General features: G+C 29.7%; 1 protein-coding gene across 1 annotated transcript; it reads right to left on the reverse strand.

The window, feature by feature from the left end:
• Nucleotides 1-1,083: 1,083 nt before the first annotated feature.
• On the reverse strand, nt 1,084-19,962 carry LOC145945344 (allatostatin C). The gene is made up of 3 exons (XM_083054283.1): nt 19,808-19,962; nt 11,936-12,063; nt 1,084-2,755 (listed from the first exon to the last, which is right to left on the reverse strand). The coding sequence occupies exons 2-3, from the start codon at nt 12,050-12,052 to the stop codon at nt 2,591-2,593; spliced, it is 282 nt and encodes a 93-aa protein (XP_082910409.1). The 5' UTR covers nt 12,053-12,063; nt 19,808-19,962; the 3' UTR covers nt 1,084-2,590.
• Between the last annotated feature and the right edge of the window lie 3,926 nt (nt 19,963-23,888).

Genomic DNA, 23,888 nt, shown 5'->3' on the forward strand with positions numbered 1-23,888 from the left:
AATCTAATAAAGTGCGCGTCACGTCGTGTCGTGCGATCATCGTATTTGTAATTAACCGTGGTTTCGCGAGTTTATATAGTGCCATGTGAATGTGAAACAGCAAGATTGAACGAAAGAAAAAGAGCATCAAGAGGTCCGAAAATGTAACGATGATGCAACGAGGTAATTTAGAAATTATTCATTTCTTATTATTCGTAATTAATTGTTTGTTTCTGATGACAATCCAGATTAAATTAACGTGTAACACAAATGCATGGAAAATATTTCAGATTTATTTTGAAATATTTAAAATATTTTCTGATATGATTTTGATTAAATTGATATTTTATATAGATTCTTATATAGATAAAATTTTTAAATATATAATTAAACGTTGCATGTTTAAGATTTTTGTCATATATATATATATATTTTTTTTTTTTAAATATAAAAAAGCTCTTTTTCGATCATTTACAATTTATTTCATTAAATGTCTGTTTAAAGGACGAGTGAAAAATTCGATTTTTGCGCGTAGTTTATTTTAATTTTTAATGAGTATTAATTAAATATTTATTTTGCTTTCTATATACAATATAAAATAAAATATAAATATTGGATGTATTTTAATTTTACAGATTAACATTGTGATTGTCTACAACTCCACCACGATACGAGTGAGTGAATAAATTATATTTTACGTTACAAACCCATATATGAGAAAGTATATGCGTGTCTGAAAAAAATGAAGATAAAAATTCGCTTGCACCGAAAGCGCACGATAATAAATAAAATTATCTCTGAGAGAAAAGGAGAGAGAAATTTATTTCTTAATGGATTAAAAATGAAGAAATTATATAAATGATTAAATTGGAGAGTAGCGGAAAGAGAGTGACCGTATTTTTCGATTAAACGAATTATATACGAAACGAATCTAATCCCCTAAACCCTAAAGTGTTATTTCGACGATTAAACACTCGCGAAAGAAACGCGGAAGGATAATTGAATTCACGCGTTGGATATCGATACGCAATTGACGGATATCGAGAGGAGGAGGAGGAGAGGAGGAAGGAAAAGGTGAAAGAGAAGGAGAAATATTTTATATAATTGAGGGGCCAATTACACAACAAGTTTAATCATTCACAGAACAAGTGTGTGACATATACAGGGCTGGACATACATCGACGAGACAGGCAAATGAAATTACGCATATCAATTAAACATGTTATGTGTATCGAATAGCGCGCTAGAAGGTTGGCGTCGGGCTTTTCATGATGCAGAGAGATACTAGGAGAGAGTTTACAACAGCACGAAAAGAAGAATTGGACTTGGCACGTGTCCTCTGCGCTAGATCCTCTGATATGTATTCGATTATACATCGTTACCCTTTGCATTCGCGCGGCTTCTACCTATCGTATCATTATATTTACAGAAATTAAATTATTATTTCGACACGCGATCGATAATATAAAATTATATAATCGATGCCATAATTAACTTTATTACGTACATTAACACCGTGCTTTTTTCTTTCCTCGATTTTAATTTTACTCACCCCTCTTTCTCTCTCCCTCTCGTTCCTATTATTTTTTTCATGCGCTTTTATCTCTTTCCCTTGGAAGGGAAGTGCGTCGATGCAAAGGGTTCGAAAACAAACCGACGGGGGTGACTTCCGCAGCTACTTTGTTCTTGAAAGCTTTAAGTCGGACAACTTGCGAGGAAGATGAGGAAAGGAGCCTTCTCTTTTCTTTGTCTTTCCCTCGTACACACCGTCGTAATAGTCGGGAAAGTTCGGGAACACGCGAGGAGGTAGCGGCGAGAGAGGCTTCCGCATAATCGCTTGTTTCGTTGGGGCCAACACCGACTTTGACTCGCACCCCCTTCCGCTCGTGCGGTTTATTCCCTTACAAATTAATAATAACGCGGTTGCTTAGAACGAAGAGAGACACGTGGAGAGCCGCGCGGAGAGCTCTTAAAGAGCTGCGGAGAGCGGATGGAGAGTTGCTGAGAGTTGCTGAAGAGCCGCGAAGAACCGAGAAAGAGAATCGTTTGTACGCGGAGATTACTTGCATTAGGTGTTGTTATATCTTCAAAATAATTAATGAATGCTTTCTCACCTTCTGACTTTCTCGAAATATTATTTAGTCGGCGTAAAATCTTTCGTTCGATTTAAAGCTCCCGGGTTCTCACCGCGGCCATGTTGGATTGTGACGTCAGAGGCGAGAAAGCTGAAAATTCTTAGATGCCATTTTTAAATGAAAAAATATTTCGATGAAACAGCACTTCAGAAATAATGTTTCATCGAAATATCTTTTAATTTAAAAATGGCATCTAAGAATTTTCAGCTTTCTCGCCTCTGACGTCACAATCCAACGTGGCCGCGGTGAGGACCCGGGAGCTTTAAATCCCTATCAAAATAACTCCGTTTAACGTATTAAAATAACGCGTAACTCTTTCTTTTTAATTATACAATATTTTGTTATTTATATTTAAAAGCCTCTTTCTGGAATCTCCTTAGCGTTCCTAAACTTTCCGGCCGTAATATACATGTATATATATGTACGAGAGCTTCCCTTGCGCGCGTCTCTCGCTTTTTCATCCCTATACATCCTGCTTATTTACCGAAGCAGGACACGGCGTTGAAGGCGCACTGTTTCCAATAGCTGCGTTTACGCTGTAAATCGCCGATGTCCAGCTGACTGCGGAGGCGCTTCACGATCTGCTTGGTGAACAGGTAATTTATCAGGGCTGTCTCGATGCTGCCGTCGTCGTCTATCAACTGGAACAATTAGACGGTGTCGTTGATTACTTTTTTTTTTTTTACTTCGTCTCGAGGGAGGAAAAATTAACATGCTTTTTCGGATAAACGATGATGACAGGAAACGAGTTAGACGAATTTGAGAAATTTGTAATAGCAGGAGCAGTTTTGCACACATTTCGTTTCGGGAATATAAAGAAAAAAAATGTGTGACGCACAAAAAGAGTATTGCAAAATTTATAATAAATAAAATTACAATAAATTAATTTTATTATAATATAGAAATATTTATAATATAAAATATATAAAAAAAAAAGATAAAAACTTCTAATATTATAATAAAATTAATTTATAAATAATTATGAATAAGAAATTAGAAATTGCCTATAAATTTCAATGAAATAAAAATTGAGAAGCTTTTTAATTAAATTCATTATAAATTTAATATCTATATAACTAAAAAACGGGAAATGGACTGTTAAGAGGCAGGCGCGGTTAGTGAAGCACAGATTCTTTTCTTTTAATGAGAATCTATTGATTACTTTTGTAAATGTACGTTTCGATCTCTGGATTGTGCCGTTATTGGCAAGTAAATCGTAAACTAAATTGAATTAATCAATAGATTCTCATTAGAAGAAAAGAATCTGCGCTTCGTTAACCGCGCTTGACTCTTAACAGCCCATTTCCCGTTAGTTAGTAGATATTTAATACCAGAGTATTTTAGACACTTTGTTTTTTAAAATTTAAATTTATAATAAATTTAATAAAGAGTATTTTATTAAATTATAAAATATTTCTAATTTCTAATATTAAATATTATATACGAATATAAATACTTATATTAAAACATAAAATTATAATAATAAAATATTTATAATAAAATTTAATAACTATTATAAATAATTATTATAATATCATAGATATTATATTATAGAAATTCTTAAACACTTATTATTTTGATAAAATTTGTAATGGAAAATTGTGTTCTCTGTTTTCAAAAATATCGCGAATAAAAGAAATAATGTGAAATAATCAAATATAATTGAAATTTGCTTGAATCATGTATCGCGCAATATTTTTTAACATCGATTTTAACGAAAGAAATGTAATTATTTCTCGCCTCACAAAAAATGAGAAACGTTACAATACAATATATTCTAGCTTTCTAAATATATACGCAAACATTTAATGTCAATTATATATTTTATATATAATATATTTATATATACTATATATAAATATAAATATATTTTTATATGTTTATATATTTTATATATTTTATATATTATATTTATATATTTATATTATATTTATATATTTATATATTTATATCCCTCTAAAAAATAGCACAGTCCTAATCTATATAATCTTTAAGATTTTGTTTTAATTATATCGTGATAATCGAAAAATCTTTGGAGGGAGAAAAAAGACTACCACAAAAATAATAAAAATTTTGCAGTTGCACAGTTACACTCTTATATTCATCGACGTCAAAAATGATAATTGTAGCGTAAATTGCAATAAATAATAATAATGAATTCGGATATCATCGGAACTGATTTTGTCTCGTGTCGATTTCGATGAAAGAACGTGCGTTCTTTCTAAATACGATTAATCTCGATTAATGTCCCGATAATAGAAAGCGAGAAACACTCGCAACGCATTATTGAACCGGGGTAGCTTTTTCGTCAGGGGTGTAAACGGAGCACAAATATACGTAGGAGGAGGGAAACTGTCGTGTTTATTGTCAATGGATGCAATCATGTCTGCTCGGAAATCTCGATTGACATATTTATTTATTTATTTCAGTTTCTCCTGGTCGCGACCCGAGAAAAATAATGTAGCCCGTGTGTGATTGCGTTCGATGTCAAAAGTAATATATATATATATATATATATAAAATGCCAGCGCACACAAATATTCGCGTAAATTTGTTCGATTAAAGAATTAATCCGATATTCCACCTTTCGCGAATTTCGTGAGCCTTAATTTAGGGACGTCTTAATGTCGGCACTCTTATGATTTCGCCAATAATTATAAAAGCCATAATCTTGAAAATAATAATTATTTAAAATAATAATTAATTACGATTATATTGATTATTTATATGATGTTGTAAAGAGAATTTAATTTCGACGAATTGAGTAATATTATTGTGAGGAATTTAATTCCGACGAGAAAAATCATGTATTAAAAGAACTGGATTTATGTTTAGGTAACTTTATTTATGTACATGTGTACATAATATTTTTATTTCATTTCACAAGAATTATACTCTTGAAAAATATCGTATTATTTCAATATAACAAATGTCTGAATTTTTCCTACGAATATCTAGATTCTTTTTGATGAAATAAGAAAATTGCAGTTTACTTTTAAGTATTATATGTTTTATAATCTTTTGTATATGTAAAACAAATAAGATAAGGGTCTATATGAGAGTTTAATAAATCGAGATATTTTGTGAAATTTTTATTTAAACAAACGGACAAATAATGTTTATTTTTGTACAAAAATATATACATTTTAATATTTTTAAAATCCAGATGAAATATTGCGCAGGTATTAAAACAGAGAAACGATAATTGCATTTTTTACATATTCATAGCGCATCTACCTGATTAAGATTGATTTCGATAAATTATGTAAAATAGAAAAATAGACATTTTTCTATTTTTACCACCTATTGTGTTTTTATCTTTTCCCAAAGAATGACATTTTATTTGTTTAAATAAAAATTTTACACAATGTTAAAATATATCTTATTTATTCAATTCATATTAGACTCCTATATTCTTGAACTAATCTCTTTTCCAATTTTTATATAAAATATTAAAAATATTTAAAAGTATTATATATAAAATAATGTTTAATTGATACCCAGAATTATAATTTTTACGTTAAAACGCGCCGAGAGAGACATCCTCAAGTTTACGATTGTTTTTTCTCGATTATCTGATGTTATAATTTTCTTTCTAAAAATTTTATCGCGGAAATATACTTTCCGACTATAATAAAGAGTCGACATATCGAAAACGCGAGTCGCCGGAGTGAATGAAATCCCAATGGTAAATTATTGTAAAGCGTTATAGAAGAGCAAACTCTCTTCATGATTTCGTGTGGGAAATCTTCTCGCGAATACTTTCCTTCTTCTCTTTTCTCGTCTATCTTTTACAGAGTTAGTGTAAAAAAGGAAATATTCGATTAATAATATTTGAAACATCTCTCTCTTTCCATTTATATATTATACGTTGATTGTGTAGCAAACTTTCTCGATATCTCTTAATATTTTTATCTTGATCTTTTAATGTTACATTTGTAATATTACATCCTATACTTTTCTTAATTTTTTTTTTACACCATGACATTTTTCTCTTATCTAATTGTAAGAGATTTACGGAGATCTTCGATTCTTACACACTTGCGATATTTTGTATCCTTACTTTTCTGAAACTATCTTTCGTTGCGCGACGTTTTTCTCAAAGGAATTTACTTTCCAAGATTTACAGCTCGCAGATTGTGAAGTATTACATAAATGTCATCGTCGCTTTGTGATCACGCGTGATTTCGTACGAGATATCTTCTCTCAAGAGAACTTCTTTCTTCCTTTCTTTTGCTGTCTTGTCTTCTTTAAAACGGACGAGAGGTAAAAGCAGCGAATTGTAATTTCAACGGGTGTTTATTACGAAATTTTTATTACAGAGACAAATAATAATTTGAACACATTCTCTGAAGTTAAATTCTCCAGTATAAAAAGTCAGGCAAACTTAATATTATTTGCATATTTCACGAAAGCTTACAAAAAATGAAATAATTACTCGCGACAAGAATATTTTTTCAATCACAAAAATTTTTATTTTTTAATATTTTTTTAAGTATAAATTAATAATTGAAATTATTTAAATGAAATATATTTTTAATAGTCTTGAATAGTATAAGTGAGTATAAGTATATAATTATAAGTTAGTATATTTAGTAGTATAATTAAGTATAGTAGTATATTTAGTAGTATAATTTAACAGTATATTTAATAGTATAAATAGTATAAATATTTTTTAATAGTATAAATTAATAATTAAATTTATTTAAATGAAATATTTAATGAAGTATCTTTTTTTCTTTTTTTTTCTTTAATGTACAACTATTATAAACTTTCTAAAATACGCTTATAAAGTTTTACTCTCTCTCTCTCTCTTGTTTATTTATTTTTATTATGATTATATTTTCCTCGACTTAAATTTTTTTATCCGAGAATTGCTGATCGGTACTGAAATTAAGAAGCTGTAGATTGTCGGATTTGTTGGATTATCGATTCATTTATTGGCTCTTTCGCTCTCCTTTGCTCTTTTTCGAGATGTTGATTTGTATTTACGACTCGATTCAGTGTTGTAACTTACTATAGTAGATAAAATGGGAAAATTCGAGCGAAACGCAATTCAAGCTAAAAGGCCCGTCTTTTCTCGATTCTTGGGTCTCTATATGTTTACTCGATAAATTATATTTCTCTCCATTATACTTTTCTACCTATCTTCTAGAGAAAAATAATTTTTGCTGACGATAACACAGGGCAGACGTAATCGATTGTGTAATATATCGAAACGAACGAGAAACAGGTACAGCTTTTTTTTCTATCTTTGGTGTAACACGAATCTAAATTACGATCGAGCGTGTTATTCCTTTCTTTTTTTTTTAATAAAGCACTCGTTCCGATAGATCGTTCTGTTTTTTCTCGATTCGACGAAGGTTAAACGAAGCTTCGTCTCATTTGCAATTCAGGAAGCGTGGTTACGTAACGATGCAATTTCTCGGAACTTTATTCCATCTGCGCGTCTGCCTGATGAAAAAGTGTAGCATCAACATCTTCAACAAAGCTTCCGCCTTCTCCTTCCGTTCGGTTACACCGTCTCGTAACGATAAGGGAATTCATTCGAGAAACCTATCTTGCCAAGCGTATACACACACATACACATACATACATAGTATCTAGTATTTGCTGTTATCTAAATAAAATTATATAGATGATCATCAAGATAAAATTTTGACGTCATCTTATCTTTATATAGATAATAAAAGTATTATCTGTATCTGCATTTTACAATTAGATGAAAAAAAGTGTTATCTTTATTAAATGTTATCTTTATTAAATTATCTAGAAATTATCTAGAAATTATCTAGAAATTATCTAGATAATGTTTAGATAATTTGGTTTTATAGCACATAAAAATACTTAAGTAGTAGAACTTAAGCAGTAAGCGACAAAAACTTACAAATAAAAATATGGATATATTTTTATATTCCTTTCATAATTTACATTTTTTTAATAACTGTGTTTACATATTTAAAAAATGATATTATCTAATAATGGAAGTTATCTAGATGAATCGTCATATAATTTTATTTTTTATCTAGATATATTTAAAACAAAATCATCTTCATCTTTATCTAACAAGAGACATGTCACAACTGTCCGGAACCGATTTGATTCTTCTTCAAATATGTTGTTAAATACACAAATCTAAAAGACACGTATTTTTTTATATGTGCGGATATTGAGTTTTAAGGGGTGAAACACCCCTTTAAAGAAAAACGGTATTTTTCTTTAGGATCGAATATCTGGTAAACTATAAGAGGTAGAAAAAAAAGACGTACAACAAATTTTAATGGCTTGAAGAGTACTTTAAAGTTATATGAACAAAATTTTTTTATTTTTATTTTTTTTTAAATACCCCCATCACTTAATTTTTTTTTCAAAATAAAAAAATTTTATTTAACAACATATTTGAAGAAGAATCAAATCGGTTCCGGACAGTTGTGACATGTCCCTTGTAAGATAAATTTACATATTTTTATCTCATCTTTATCTAGTTAATTTTAAAATCATCTAAACACAACACTGATAGTATCGATTTGTGCCGAATAATTCTTCGCGTTTACATTTGCCCTTTGATTTCCTCTATTTCGTCTCGTACGTGACGGCTTCTTTTTTTGTTTCCGCTCGGCAAGTACATTATTTTTACCTCGAGATGAAACTCTCTTAAATCAAGCGTTAACGTCTCGAGACGCCAGAGCATCCAGTTATTTTCTTATGCTCTTTTTTTCCCGTTCTCTTTTCTTCTTCTCTAACTTCCCTCTCTTTCAAAGCGCAGTCGCGTGAAAAATTTCAGTAAATATTGCTCTCGTAAAAAAGAAACGTCTGTGCTCGCGTTTCTCGCGTCTTTAACGAACCATCGTTAAAATTCGCTCAATTTATTTTTAATATTAACAACGTGTTGTGCTCTTATCCCTCATGTCTATAGAGACTCTCGTTATGTAGATGATCATAAGAGAATTTTATGAAAATTTCGATACACTGCTTTGAGTGTCTGATAAACTCAAGATGTCTCGCAATTTGAGTGAGATTAATATTATCATCGAATAATTTGAGATCGATTTTTCCTCCAGCGAGGCAAAAATGTCGATGGGGAAGTCACCATTTACCGCAACCTTTCAATTTTCAACGTCGTACATCTTTATAAGCGAGCTTCAAATTAAAATTCTATCAAAGCTTAAAGTTTATTTGAAATTAATTAATGGATATATGTATATAGAGTTTCCTCGTCTATTTGTTTCTCTCTTCCTTTCCACTCGGAAATTATCGGTATCCCTCGACATATTCTTTCGCGCAAGGAAAAATCTACATCAGATCTATCGTCAAAATTAACTCGACGTGATTGTGGTATAATTAAATCCTTGTTAGATTCCTCTCTTAAAGTAAGAGAATTCTTTAGCGGCTACTTTAGAACAAGATATTCTAAAAATAAATGGGAATCTCTTAAAATAAGAATACGATTTTTTTTCGGTGAAGCTCTCGCCTTCTCTCAATTATGATGAAATCGGAAAAAAAATCCATTTTGTCTATGTTTCTATAAATTAGGAATATCTAACTACTAATCTTTAGAAGGTTCCTCTCTTAAGGCAAGAGAATTCTTTGGCGGCTATTTTAAAACAGTCGAGAGAGAGTGCAAATGTCGGGGAATTTTTGCGCGGATTTCGAAGAAAATTTCGCGCGGAAGAGAATATCCGCGATCGATCTCTCGCTGTTCGATTACAAAGCGATGGAGAACGCGAAGACGTTTTTGACAGCTGACTGTCAGACGCGTCCATTTCATACTCGCCAGTCCTTCGGAAAAAAAAAAAAAAAAAAAAAATGTAGGCGAATCCTGATTCTTCGCATTTTATTTTTCCGACGTTTGTCGAAACGAGATTTTTTTCTCCAACGGTCCTGATTTTTTTCCCCATCGCGAAAAACGCTTTTGATTTCTCGTAAGAAAAATTTTTCGCAAACGTCGCGTCGAATTTTCTCGCTCGAAATAATTTCAGAAAACGATCTCTTTGCAGGAACAATTTTAAATAATGCGCATGCGCGGGTTTCGCGAATTTGAATCAGCGAAAAAGTTGCACATTCTTGAAATTAAAAAACTATATTATAAAATCCCTCTTGACAGATATTCTTAAGTGTTTCTGGAACAATTTTTTAAAATCAAGAATACTTTTTGTTAAAAACAAAAGTGTTTGTCACTGAACGATTTTTTAGTTTATTAGAAGAGTGGATGAAGTTAATAAGTAGCTCGAAAAAGAAGAATTGAGCGACTTAAGAGAAGTGTTGATGAATAAAAAACGTGGAATATAATTTAATTTAATGATTCAGGATCGAGATTTTGTATCTCGGTCAATATGTGCTTTCTTTATGATCTTTCTTTGCCTGTGTGCTGTAAAATAATAATACTTTGTAAAAATAAATTCCCTTTCGTCTACATTTTTATAAATTAAGAATATCTGATACTAATCTTTAGAGGATTCCCCTCTTAAGGTAAGAGAATTCTTTGGCGGTTATTTTAGAACAGGATATCCTAAAAATAGATGGGAATCTCTTAAAATAAGAATACGATTTTTTTCAGTGAACCTCTCGCTTTCTTTCAATTATAATGAAATCGAAAGAAAATCCAAATCCGACTGGAGCAATCTCAAATGTCATACGGGTTCGCCGATTTGCTTCGAAAGGTCCTATGTTGCTCCGAAAACTTCTTAGAGAGACTTCTTTTATTGACCTTTTGGTTCTCAATACTTTATTTCGCAAAGACGATCTCTCTCATCCGGGATTTCGCACAGTATTCTATAAATAATTCGTACTTTATAACAGGGTGTTAGAAAATTAGACCGACAAACTTTGAAGGGAGAAAAGAGACTTCAAAGTAAACATTTTTTGTTAATACTAATTTTCTCTACAACGTTTAGTTTTAATATTGAATGATACAAGATATGAGTTTGTTGACTTTTCAGTTTGTCACTTTTGTATTAAACTTAATGGAGGAATTCTTGAGCATTTACTGTAGAATTTTTTTATGTATTTGTGTTTTTTTTTTGTTTAAGATTAAAATACAATTTAATTTTTCCACTTATATGTTTGTTTATTGTTTAAGTCACAAACTCCTATTTCATATCATATAGTACAAAACGAAAAAACGTCGTAGAGAAAAATACCCCGAAAAAATTCTCATCTTAAGTATATGTCACTTATCTTTATGATATCTTCCACTAAAATAGGCACCAAAAAGATCCTTTTAATTTAAGATGAAAATTCTCTAAAGAGATATTTTTATTAGATGCTCTTAATATGCAAGAATATATACTTAATGTTATTTTATCAGTGTATTATTGAAATTGTTAATCGTGATAACAAAAACAGTCTTACAAATAGACATTTGTTATTTATTACATGTATATTTTAATGTTTGACATATATTAGAATATTTTTTATGTATTTGAGACATAGTTAAATACACATTTTTGCTTATTATATTATTATTTTTAATATTAATTGGTAAACTTATAAATTTATTATAAATTTAAATAATTTTATTTTATTATTTTATTTTAAATTTATTATATTTATTTATTCCGGCGCTGAAGTTGCAAAAAAGAAATTAAGAATATATTCTCTATTTAAGAGGATATTCCAAAAAGCAAAGATAAGGATGGAAATATCCTTATTCATTAAGAATATATTTATTAAGAGGATTTATTAAGTATGCATTTCAAGAAAACAATTTTTTCCGGTGTAGTATCCACAAAAAATGTTTATTTTGACGTCTTCAAAATTTGTCGGTCTAATTTTTTAACACTCTGTATAAAACGGAACAATCTTACGACGGTTTTACTTACGTCCACGGTGTTCAACAGTCTCTCTTTGTCTTTGTCGGTTGTCGGCATCGCCGTCGACCAGTCCGTCAAGACTAAAAGCACTAAAGCCAGTGCAGCTGCGTTTCGTACCGAAGGCATCCTTGTAGAATCTGAAAGTGAGAGCGAAAATGGTCGAAAAAATTCATATCCGGTGTAAAATAATATTTTATGAAGAATCTTTGACAAAGATTTCGTCTCCTTCGAATTGGGAGAGCACCGACATTTATTTCAATCATCAACGATCGAACATTTCGTCAGAATAAAAAACTCTTGAATGTAGGAGACTGCTTTTGCTTTATATTATATTTGGAGAATCTGTGTTATAAATTTTTTTATTTCGAACAATGCAGCTGGACATGTCGATTTTATTGATTAATATTTATTTGATTAATATTTATCACAATAAAAAATAATAATATCTGCCACAATAAAATATAAAATATGTTTGATTAATTTTACTAAATTATATAGTAAAATTAAACATATTTTATATTTCATTGTAATAGATATTATTATTTTTATTGTGATAAATATTAATCAGAGAAATTCTCATAAAATTCTTTCCATACCATATATTGTCCCACGATTACCATGATTTTTAGGGTAAATTCTAAAAGAAAATTCTCTGTGTATGTAATATAAATTAATATATATGGAGCATTTCATGTCAAGTGAGCCACTTTTATTATAAAAAAAAAACCAACCTTTTTATTTTCATTTTTAACAGCTAAATTTGATCCTTAACATCCCTACACTAAAACTTAGAAGGTACAGAATGTTATCTTTTACAGTTTAAAAATGGCACCTTATTCTATCTGTGTAGGGATGTTAAGGATAAAATTTAGCTGTTAAAAATGAAAAAAAGATCCGTTTTTTTGCAATAAAGGTGGCTCATTCGACATGGAATGCTCCATATGTATATTTTTTAATTTATAATACTTTCGAAAAATAAAATAAGTATGATTTGTCTAAAAATATATATTTCCTTAATACGTAACTGCATTATTTTATATCGACGGCACATCTTTGCGAATCAGAAATAACGAACGAGAGAAGTGAGAGAAATTCGTATCGTGAATTTCGTCTTGCCGAAAGTGGAGAGACGTCGAGAATAATTTTATTTCATCGAGAATCGATGGGAATCACAGCAATCTTGACATCGATGAAACATTCGATTAGAAGACGATGTTGTTACATGCGATTTTTTTTGTACCTTGTGTATCTACGCGTCGAAAAGGCACGTCGAAGATCAATGTAGACGATTTGGAGTCCCGATAACTAATGGACCCGCTAATGGTTCGTACAATTAAATTTAGTGTACTCCTTCTTTCTTTCTCTCTTAACGTGTATGTGGCAATCTCTTATCTCTTCGCATTCCGTACATTTCATTCCGATAACGTGCAATCATTTAATAGCATATCTCTCTTTATTAATATTCTCGGAGCGAAGAAATAATAAATATCGAATTTCTGATTAAGAAGTTCTTGGAAAGATTTACGAAAGTATTGAAATATATTTCTGAGAGGAAAAAAAAAGTGAGACGTGTATTTAAGTAGTACGAATGTTCATCAAGTTAAAGAGAGTTTCGACCAACTATTTTAATCGAAGAATCGCTTTTTGAACGGCAGAAGTATCGCCGAAATAAGGGTATAATAAATTTCTTTCCTTGTTTGATTTTATATATATATGTATATTAATTACGACAGTCTTTTATTTAATTTATTTTTATTTTTATTTAATTTATAAGTATATAAAAAATGCTGATAATCTATAGAAGATATAGAAGATGTAGAAGATACTTATAAAGAAGAAGAAGAAAAAGGAAGATACTGATAAAAAAGAATCAGCTTTTTCTTCTTCTTTATAAGTATCTTCTATATTTTCTATAGATTATCAGCATTTATCATATATTTATAAATTAAATAAAAATAAAAATAAATTAAATAAAAGAAAAAGAAGATACTGATAAAGATTTTATTTCGAGGAGAATATATTTATCAGATTTCGGAGTTTGAATTTTTTGCCTTTTCATTTGACAAACGAATAAACAATTAGAACTACATTTGATAATTTCTCCTCTCCTACTTTTCATTTCTTAAGTAATCAATCAATTTTGTATTTTATTAAATTAATTTTATTTTTATTTTATCATAAAAGTAGTCAATGTTATATATTGGAGAGATTACTCGCGTGATTTGAAAAGATCCGAGGAAGAATTCTTTGATCAATTTCTTTCGCTATTTTTCAACATCGCTAGTCGAGAATTAATTCCGACAAAGTAGGAAAAAAATCGCGATAAAGTTTCGCTTTCACAAACTCAATTGTCGGATCAATTTTTCAGAGAGTTAGTTAATAAATTGGGATGGCGCGAAAAAATTGATCATTTAATTCTGTTAAAGTTAATTATAAATCTGCAAATTTTAATTGCCGTATTTTATCCTTTCGTTCCGAATGAAGAAAAATAAATAAGTATAATAAAATATAATAAAATAAGAATAAAAATAAATAATGAAGAAAAATAATAAATTGGGATGACGCGAAAAAATTGGCCGTTTAAAGTCTGTTAAAATTAAATATAAATCTGCGAACTTTAATTGCCGTATTTTACCGCGAATTATCGAGATTCCTTTCGTTCCGAATGAAGAAAAATAAATAAGTATAATAAAATATAATAATAAAATAAGAATAAAAATAAATAATGAAGAAAAATAATAAATTGGGATGACGCGAAAAAATTGGCCATTTAAAGTCTGTTAAAATTAAATATAAATCTGCGAACTTTAATTGCCGTATTTTACCGCGAATTATCGAGATTCCTTTCGTTCCGAATGAAGAAAAATAAATAAGTATAATAAAATATAATAAAATAAGAATAATAATAAATAATGAAGAAAAATAATAAATTGGGATGACGCGAAAAAATTGGCCATTTAAAGTCTGTTAAAATTAAATATAAATCTGCGAACTTTAATTGCCGTATTTTACCGCGAATTATCGAGATTCCTTTCGTTCCGAATGAAGAAAAATAAATAAGTATAATAAAATATAATAAAATAAGAATAAAAATAAATAATGAAGAAAAATAATAAATTGGGATGACGCGAAAAAATTGGCCATTTAAAGTCTGTTAAAATTAAATATAAATCTGCGAACTTTAATTGCCGTATTTTACCGCGAATTGTCGAGATTCCTTTCGTTCCGAATGAAGAAAAATAAATAAGTATAATAAAATATAATAAATAAGAATAAGAATATATAATATATAATAAAATATAATAAATATATAATAAAATATATAATAAAATATAATAAATAAAAATAAGAATAAAAATAAATAATGAAGAAAAATAATAAATTGGGATGACGCGAAAAAATTGGCCATTTAAAGTCTGTTAAAATTAAATATAAATCTGCGAACTTTAATTGCCGTATTTTACCGCGAATTATCGAGATTTCTTTCGTTCCGAATGAAGAAAAATAAATAAGTATAATAAAATATAATAAAATAAGAATAAAAATAAATAATGAAGAAAAATAATAAATTGGGGTGACGCGAAAAAATTGGCCATTTAAAGTCTGTTAAAATTAAATATAAATCTGCGAACTTTAATTGCCGTATTTTACCGCGAATTGTCGAGATTCCTTTCGTTCCGAATGAAGAAAAAATGTTACGAGAGAGAGAGAGTACGACGGATATATATAAATACACGTACGAATGAGGGGATGAGAGGAAAAGTAGGAGGGGGGTAAAAGGGGGGTTAAATGAAAAAAACGAAGCCTTGACGAGACTCGACCACCCGCGGTTCTGTTACGCAATTCGCTAATTGCGAGGGACAATCGACGATTGCGCGATTATTGACCGCGCATCGGATAAATTTGTTGCGGCCGCAGAAACACAGAGATATATATTCGATATATATTGCATACACAAAGCGCAGACTACGCAAATGGGTGACAACGCGTTGCGGTTTGCGCGAATCTAATTCATTAATTAGAAAAGGTCATCGAGATAATTCGCTTACCAAAGCGGGTTTTGCCCGCGGCTTTATATCGGAATAAAGCCGCGATATAAGTGTATGACTAGTAAATTTTGTCGCTCATAAACTGCATTCTCTTATATAATTATCGGTAATTGTAGGTGTGTAGAAAAATAGATTTAAAATCTTGATATAAATATTTTATATATATATATATATATATATATATATATATATATATATATATTACGAAACAATATATTGTAGTGGATATAATATATATACAATATAAAAATATATAAAATATAAAAATATATATATTATATAAAATATAAAAACAAAAATATATATGTATATGTATATTAAAACATAAGTAGTAAATTTTGTCGCTTATAATAAATTGCATTCTCTCGTATAATCATCGTTAAAATTGTTATTGATTTGTATGGTCTTTTCGCCATTGGTACAATTAATCCCACAAAATTTTTGTAAATAAATAATAAAATAAATAATAAAATAAAATAAAATAATATAATAAAATGATAATGTGATAACGAATAATAAAATAATTATAAATTAAAGTTTATGAATTAAAACGAACGCAGGCGACAGTAGAAAGGGATTTTTATGATCGGACATGGTGGTCTTGTGATAATTCAACGCTTATAATTTGGGAAGATTGAAAATAACGAGACGATTCCGTTGCGGGATAAAATCGCGAATATATCGCGACTAGAAGGATGAGGGAGAATCTCTTGAGCGCTCGAAGTAAAAGTTTCTTTCTTTTTTTCTTTAAATCGTATGACGGGAAGCAGAATGCTCAAGAAAGTACGAAGAAGAAATTTCAAGAATTTTTTGTCAGAAATTTTTAGACATACACACCCATCTGGATTCCGTAAAAGAAAAAAAAGAGAGATTGGAATTTTTTAAATTGTTTATATCTTGGCTCGTCGTGATCTCAGAATCATCACTTTGATAAATTTCACGCTTCTTTGCGTTTGTCCTCGAAATATATCGCGATTGTCTATCGTTTATTGTTGTATTTACTTTTTATTGAATCAAAATTAATACGAATCTGAAAATTAATATGAATTAATATGAATAATCAAATTAGTTAACGTGGAATAATTAAATTAGAAATGCCAAAAGGCTCTTCTCCAAAAGTGAAAATTGACCTAATTAGGATGTGAGTGAATTAATTTAAATGGTTCAAATCCTCTTTTCATCTTTAAATCCTTTCTCTCTCCACAATCCTCGAAAAATATTATATTTTGTAGCTTTATTTAAATAACAACTAATAAAAAAACTGCAGATGTCTTGCATTAATTTTATATAGTTAATTATAAAGATTTTATTATAAGGAATTATAAAGAAAATTAATTTAATTTTCCGAATTTTAAATTTACTGTCACTCGATTTTAATCATATGTTATCTTGAAAACAATATCTAATAAAAATAATTCCGAATTAATAAATTTTACAATTGCAATTTTAATTCAATTGTAAGCATTGAATTATCACAAGATCGCCATGTCCGATCATAAAAGTCTCATTCTACTACCGTCGTGCGTACGTTTTAATTCATAAACTTTAATTTATAATTGCTTTATTATTCGTTATTATTATTATTTTATTACATCATTATTTTGGGGGATAAATTGCATCAATAAAAAAATCATACAAATCAATAACAATTTTAATGATAAATATGCAAAAAAATGCAGTTTATTATAAGCGACAAAATTTACTACTCATACATTTTAATATACATATACACACAATGTATTTTTTTAATTCTATATATTAAAAACAGTGCAATATTTTGTATTGTTTTTAATATATATAATAAAAAAATACATTGTGTGTATATGTATATTAAAACATATGAGTAGTAAATTTTGTCGCTTATAGTAAATTGCATAAATTGTTTTGTAATTGTATATATTATATATACTATATATACATATATATATGTATATATATATGTTTGTGTGTAAAATATTTAAATAATGATAAATATTTAAATAAATATATCAAAATTTGTATACTTATTATTCCACATCAACATATCTATTAATTTATCTCTATTTAATTTATACTCACTCACGTTTTGCTTACGAAGAAAATAAGGAAGTAATTAGAGAGACACCGTACTACCGTATTGCGAAAAGCAAAAAGGACTCTAGTGAAAGAAGATCTAATTTGTTCCCCGTCTGACGCGAACGGACGTCAATTATACGGTTTAGTTTGCGAACGAGGTCGCAGAGGAAAATCGTGCGGGAATTCGGCAAGTTTACACCATCAGCTTGCTTATCGTCTGTCGCACCCTCGTCGCTTATCGTATCAATAAAGAGACACCAAGTGTGTCTTGCGAAAGAGAAGAAACCTTTTTATTGAATTTTGACTCGACAATCCCTCCCTCTCTACAAGAAGTGTTGATCCTTCATGTGTCGGAAGCGAACATTCGACCATTAAGTCTATTCCTCTTCCTCATATGTATATATTCGCGAATGTATTCGTATATATTTGTTTCGTTTCGATTTACGAATTTATTTACAAATAATTAACCCATGTTTGCTGCCATTTATTCGCCACATGACGCGATATTCCAATCGACCGAATTTAATCACCTAATTTATATACAAAGCGCAATGTGTGCGCGTTTTCCGCTTCATATAAATTTACTCTCTATACCTATTCGAATCCCCCTCACTTTTTACATCGAACAAAATCACCTTTTGCGTTTCTGTTCGCGTGGAAAATTTCTGTATATAATTTGACCTGCACGATTACTTTCCTCTGCGAAGTGATCGGGATCGAGAATTCGCGAAACCCAAACTTGTGGATGAAGTTGTATCATGCTTGACTTCCTAAGGTACCAATGACGAAATAATCTCTACAAAGAAAGAAAGAAAAAGGCAGTTTCTTCCCAATTCATTCGAGCCTGATTAAAAGTGTCTTTTCTACTAATGTTGCGGACGAACGTGTGATTTGTCATTTACTCTTGTTTACTCTCATTTACTCATTTACTCATTTACTCATTTACTCATTTACTCTTATCTATTCCCATTTATTGTCATTTATTGTCAAATGATGGTAAATGACAGTAAATTACTTCCATCTCATTTATTCTCACAATCAGTTACTCTCAATTACTCTCAGTTACTCTCAGTTACTCTCATTTACTCTCACTTACTCTTATTCGCACTTTCCTTTACTGTACATTTACTCTCATACTTTCCATCTCTCATTTATCTCACAACAATCAGTTACTCTCAGTTACTCTCATTTATTCTCACAATCAGTTGCTCTCAGTTACTCTCATTTACTCTTACTTACTCTTATTCACTTTCTTTTACTGTACATTTACTCTCATACTTTCCATCTCTCATTTATTCTTACAATCAGTTACTCTCAGTTACTCTCATTTACTCTCATTTACTCTTATTCCCTTTCTTTTACTGTACATTTACTCTCATACTTTCCATCTCTCATTTATTCTTACAATCAGTTACTCTCAGTTACTCTCATTTACTCTCACTTGTACTCTCACTTACTCTTATTCTCTTTCTTTTACTGTACGTTTACTCTCATACTTTCCTAATTCTATTTACTCTAATTTACATTTGCACAATTATTTCTTTCTTTCTCTTTCTTTCTCCCTCTCCCGCTCACTCTCTCCACCCTCTTGCGCGGAAAAAATTCGTATTAATCAACAAGAGATTCGTTCAAATAAATATCATATATATATATATATATATATATATATATTGTATATATAAAATATATACAGTTACAAAACAATATATTGTATTCCTGCGCGCGCGGGAAACGACGGGACCGGAGGGTCGAAGAATTGGAGAACGCGATCTTATACCTCTCTCGTGCAGGCCTAGTGTCCCGGAAGCGGGAGCGAAGGGAGCTTGTGATTTGACACTTGTGACTTTTGTCGAGCGAAGAAGCACTTTGTCGGATCCCCGGGTGTGTCGGGTAGCGTCGTCTCTCCCGATGTCTTCGCGACTGAGTGACCGAGCTTTGGTGCACGCGACCACTTTATACTCTCGCCGGCTGTGCGGTGATGCGGGCGGTGGGTAGCGGAAACCCACCCCCTTCTCTCTCGCGGAAGGAAGCCATCCCCTCGCTGACGCTGGCTCTCTCTCACCCCCTTCTTTTCCCCTCTCCCTTACATGGCGATAGTCTCGCGTGTGCGTATAGGGGTACCGCATTTACTCTCTTCTCTTCCGGAATTTCCGGAGCTGCGACACGCAACAGTAGCTTTTCGAAGTTGTTATATATGGCTCAATTTTGTATTGCGTCGTCGTTCTTCGTCGACGAATTCAACGGTTTCTATTTCCGAGAGATCCCCGGTTTCTTTTATTGATAAATATATACATATAATTAGAGTATTTAATTTTTTTATAATAAATACGAGGTGTTAAAAAATTAGACTGATACATTTTAAAAGGAAATATTATAGAAGACGTCGAAGTAAACATTGTTTGTTAATACTATTTTTCTCTACGAGATGTTTTGTTTTAATACTACAGAGTATGAAATAGGAGTTTATGATTCAAACAGTAAATCAATATATAAGTGAAAAATTAAATTAATCTTGAACAAAACACGGAATAAATATATAAAAGTGATTTACTCTTTTTATAGTAAATACTCAAAAATTGTTCCATTAACTTCAATCAACAAAAGGTGACAAACTCAAAAGTCAGATGAAATTCGTACCATGTAGCATTAAAACTAAACGTAGAGAAAATTAATATTAACAAAAAATGTTTATATTTTGATTATACTCTTCTTTTTCTCTTCAAAGTTTGTCGGTCTAATTTTTTAACACTCTGTATAGTATAAATCAAAATATATTGTATATGACTCTATATACATAATACAGGGTGTAATAAAAAAGGTGTTGGTTACTTTAAAAGATGGGTAATTCACATCGAAAGATGAAAAAAGTTTCTATCAACGTAGATCCGCAAATGACTTCCTACCGAGTTATGGGCATTATAACTTTTGAACTTAAATTTGTTGTTAAATTATTAAATGAATACAAATGCAATGTTTTGATTTTGATGTTTTGTTTTGTTTTCATTTGACATTTTCGTTTTGACAATCGAAACGAAATTTTTCGAAAAGTACAATTTGGTGTTAATTATAACTGTAATAAAGAATTATACTAATGAAGAAATAACAGAGAGACACTAAATTGATGTATGATCTTGCGAATTATACAATAGGGCTCAAGCTTTCATTCTTGGCTTCATCAAAGTGTTGGGATATAATAGATCTGTTTAAGCCGGTGCTGAGTTCAAACATTGGACTTTGCGTTTCCATTATAGGATTTATCTTCAAAATAAACAGTTTAATCTTTATTAATTAATTGACGAGATACTTCATTGAAATGATTAGTAGCTTTTATTAAAATAATAGAAATTATTAATTATTGACGATGTCAAATAAAAAACAAAACAAAATCAAAATTCATTGCATTGTTTGGATTCATTTAATAATTTTAACAACGAATTTAAGCTCATAAGTAGTAAGTGTCTATAAATTAGTAGGGGGTTATTTGCGGACCTATATTGATAGTAACTTTTTTCATTATTTTGATGTGTACTATCTATGTATCTTTAAAGTAGCGGACACCAATTTTGTTACATTCTGCATATATATAAATTTTATATATAGAATTATATATATTTTTTATATTATATACTATATTTAGTATGTACTATATAGAAATATATTTAAAATAAATACATATTATAAATATAATATAACGAAATAAACAAGTATAAAATATAAAATTTCTTATTTGTACTAAATATATAAAATATTTATAATAAATTACATTAGAATAATTTAAAAAAAGAATTGAAGATATTTTAAGATCTATTTTACGAGTCTTATTTAGGTAATATAAATAATAGTGTATATATTTTAAAATAAATGTTAAAATATTTTTAATTCTTTCTTTTTTTAATTATTCTAATGTTATTGTTATAAATATTCTACATATTTAGTAGAAATAATAAACTTTATATATATTTACAAAAATATAATATATAATTAATACAATTATAATTACAATACAATTATAAATACAATTACACAACAATTACAGTTATTCTAAATACAAAAGTGATACAAAGTTAGAAATTCATTATGAAGAAATAATCGTCCTGAAAGGGTAGGATTCGCGAAACGTTCGTGATTTTTAGTAATTATCTTACTTTTACGAACTCGTGTGTGATCGTGTATTTATTACATAAGAAGAAAGGAAAAACAATTTTATTCGCGAACAAAGTGGAAGTTACTTCGGGTTAGATCGTACACCCGAGGATTTGTGTATCGCGACGGACGTGAGAACGAGGTTTACTACCTTCTTTACGCACGCTCTGACCCGCGTAAAGACGACAGTATAAGATTACATTTCCTAAAGGCTCATTTCCCAGCGTGCAAACGGATATCGCTGGCAAAAGTGCAGAGAAACGTCGAGCTTACGTGTTTTTTTTTTCGATTTTATAAAAGCGACGATTTTTCCGTCTGATCTCGCCGACGATTATCCCCCGAGTTGCTCTCAATGTCGAGGAAGGTCACAAGATAGAGAGGCAATGTTTGATGTTATTTAAATAAAATTATATAGATGATCATCTAGAAATTTTGAAATCATCTTATCTATATATAGATAATAAAAATATGTATTATCTATATCTGCATCTAAGATGAAAAAAAAGTGTTATCTTACTAAATTATCTAGACGAATGTTCAGATAATTTGGTTTAGAGTCATAGCACATAAAAATACTCAAGTAGTAGAACTTAAGCAGTAAGCGATGAAAATTTATAAATAAAAGTATATGAATATATTTTTATATCCTCTTTTTATAATTTACATTTTTTTTATAACTGTGTGTGTTTACATTAAGCTTAAAAATAATATTATCTGGAAGTTATCTAGATGAATCGACCATATAATTTTATCTTTTATCTAGATATATATTTGAAACAAAATCATCTTCATTTTAGATGAAAATATATAAATTTATCTTAGATTCATCTAAGATGAATTTACATATTTTCATCTCATCTTTATCTAGTTAATTTTTAAATCATTTAAGAACAACACTGTATAGAGAGGGGGGGTTCGAGGAAGAATCGGGTTGACAGACATACAAACGAAATTATATGAGAAAATGATGACGGAAAAGGGGACTTGGTAGGAAGTGGAATTCCGAGAATAAGAGGAATGTGTAGGCGAGCTAATTGCAAACACCGATACAGGTCTAACTATTATTTCCTCTCTTTCTCTCTCTCTCTCTCTCTCTCTCTCTCTCTCTGCTCTTCCTCTTTCTCTTTGGGAGTATATTGCGGTTCCTACAATACGCTGAAAACGTGTTAATCATTGTTATTCCCTTGGGAATAATCGCCGAGTTGTAATATTATACCCCCTCTTTCTCTTTTTGTGAAAAACTCGGTTACTCGTATAACACGTATTTCGACCCACATAAAGGATGTTCGGGGACTGTTGGATGTCCTTTGACCGCAGTTTCTTCGTTTGTCGTCGATTTTCCTCAGAAAGAGAGAGAAATGTCACGGAATCATCTTTCCTATTTTTCACATTTTTTTCTACAATGAACAGTTTTTATTTGGCTAAAAAAATTTGCTTTATTCAATTAAAATTCGCGAAATGGATAAAAATGTTACGATAATTTTTATTTTTTTCCCCCTTTCTCCTTTTTAGCTTAAAAAAATTAAAATTTTCGCTCACAATGTTTAAAAGTATTAATTAGATCCTCGTGATATAAAAGGGGATAGTATTACTATATTATTTTGTGCAATATATTTATACGTATATATATATAATGAAATGTTTTTGTATATGTTATGTTTTTAATACAAAAAACAAAAAAATTACATAAATATATTTATGTGGAATTACAAAAA

This window comes from Prenolepis imparis, unplaced genomic scaffold, assembly GCF_030444845.1.
Source record: "Prenolepis imparis isolate NDT839.2.m4 unplaced genomic scaffold, iyPreImpa1.0 SCAF_14, whole genome shotgun sequence".
NCBI lineage: Eukaryota > Metazoa > Arthropoda > Insecta > Hymenoptera > Formicidae > Prenolepis > Prenolepis imparis.

Excerpts from the sequence above, each read along its gene's own strand:
- LOC145945344 (XM_083054283.1), bottom strand. The coding sequence starts at position 12,052 with ATGCCTTCGGTACGAAACGCAGCTGCACTGGCTTTAGTGCTTTTAGTC. Across the intron at positions 2,756-11,935 it reads GACTGTTGAACACCGTGGAC|TTGATAGACGACGACGGCAG; the intron begins GTAAGTAAAACC and ends TAATTGTTCCAG.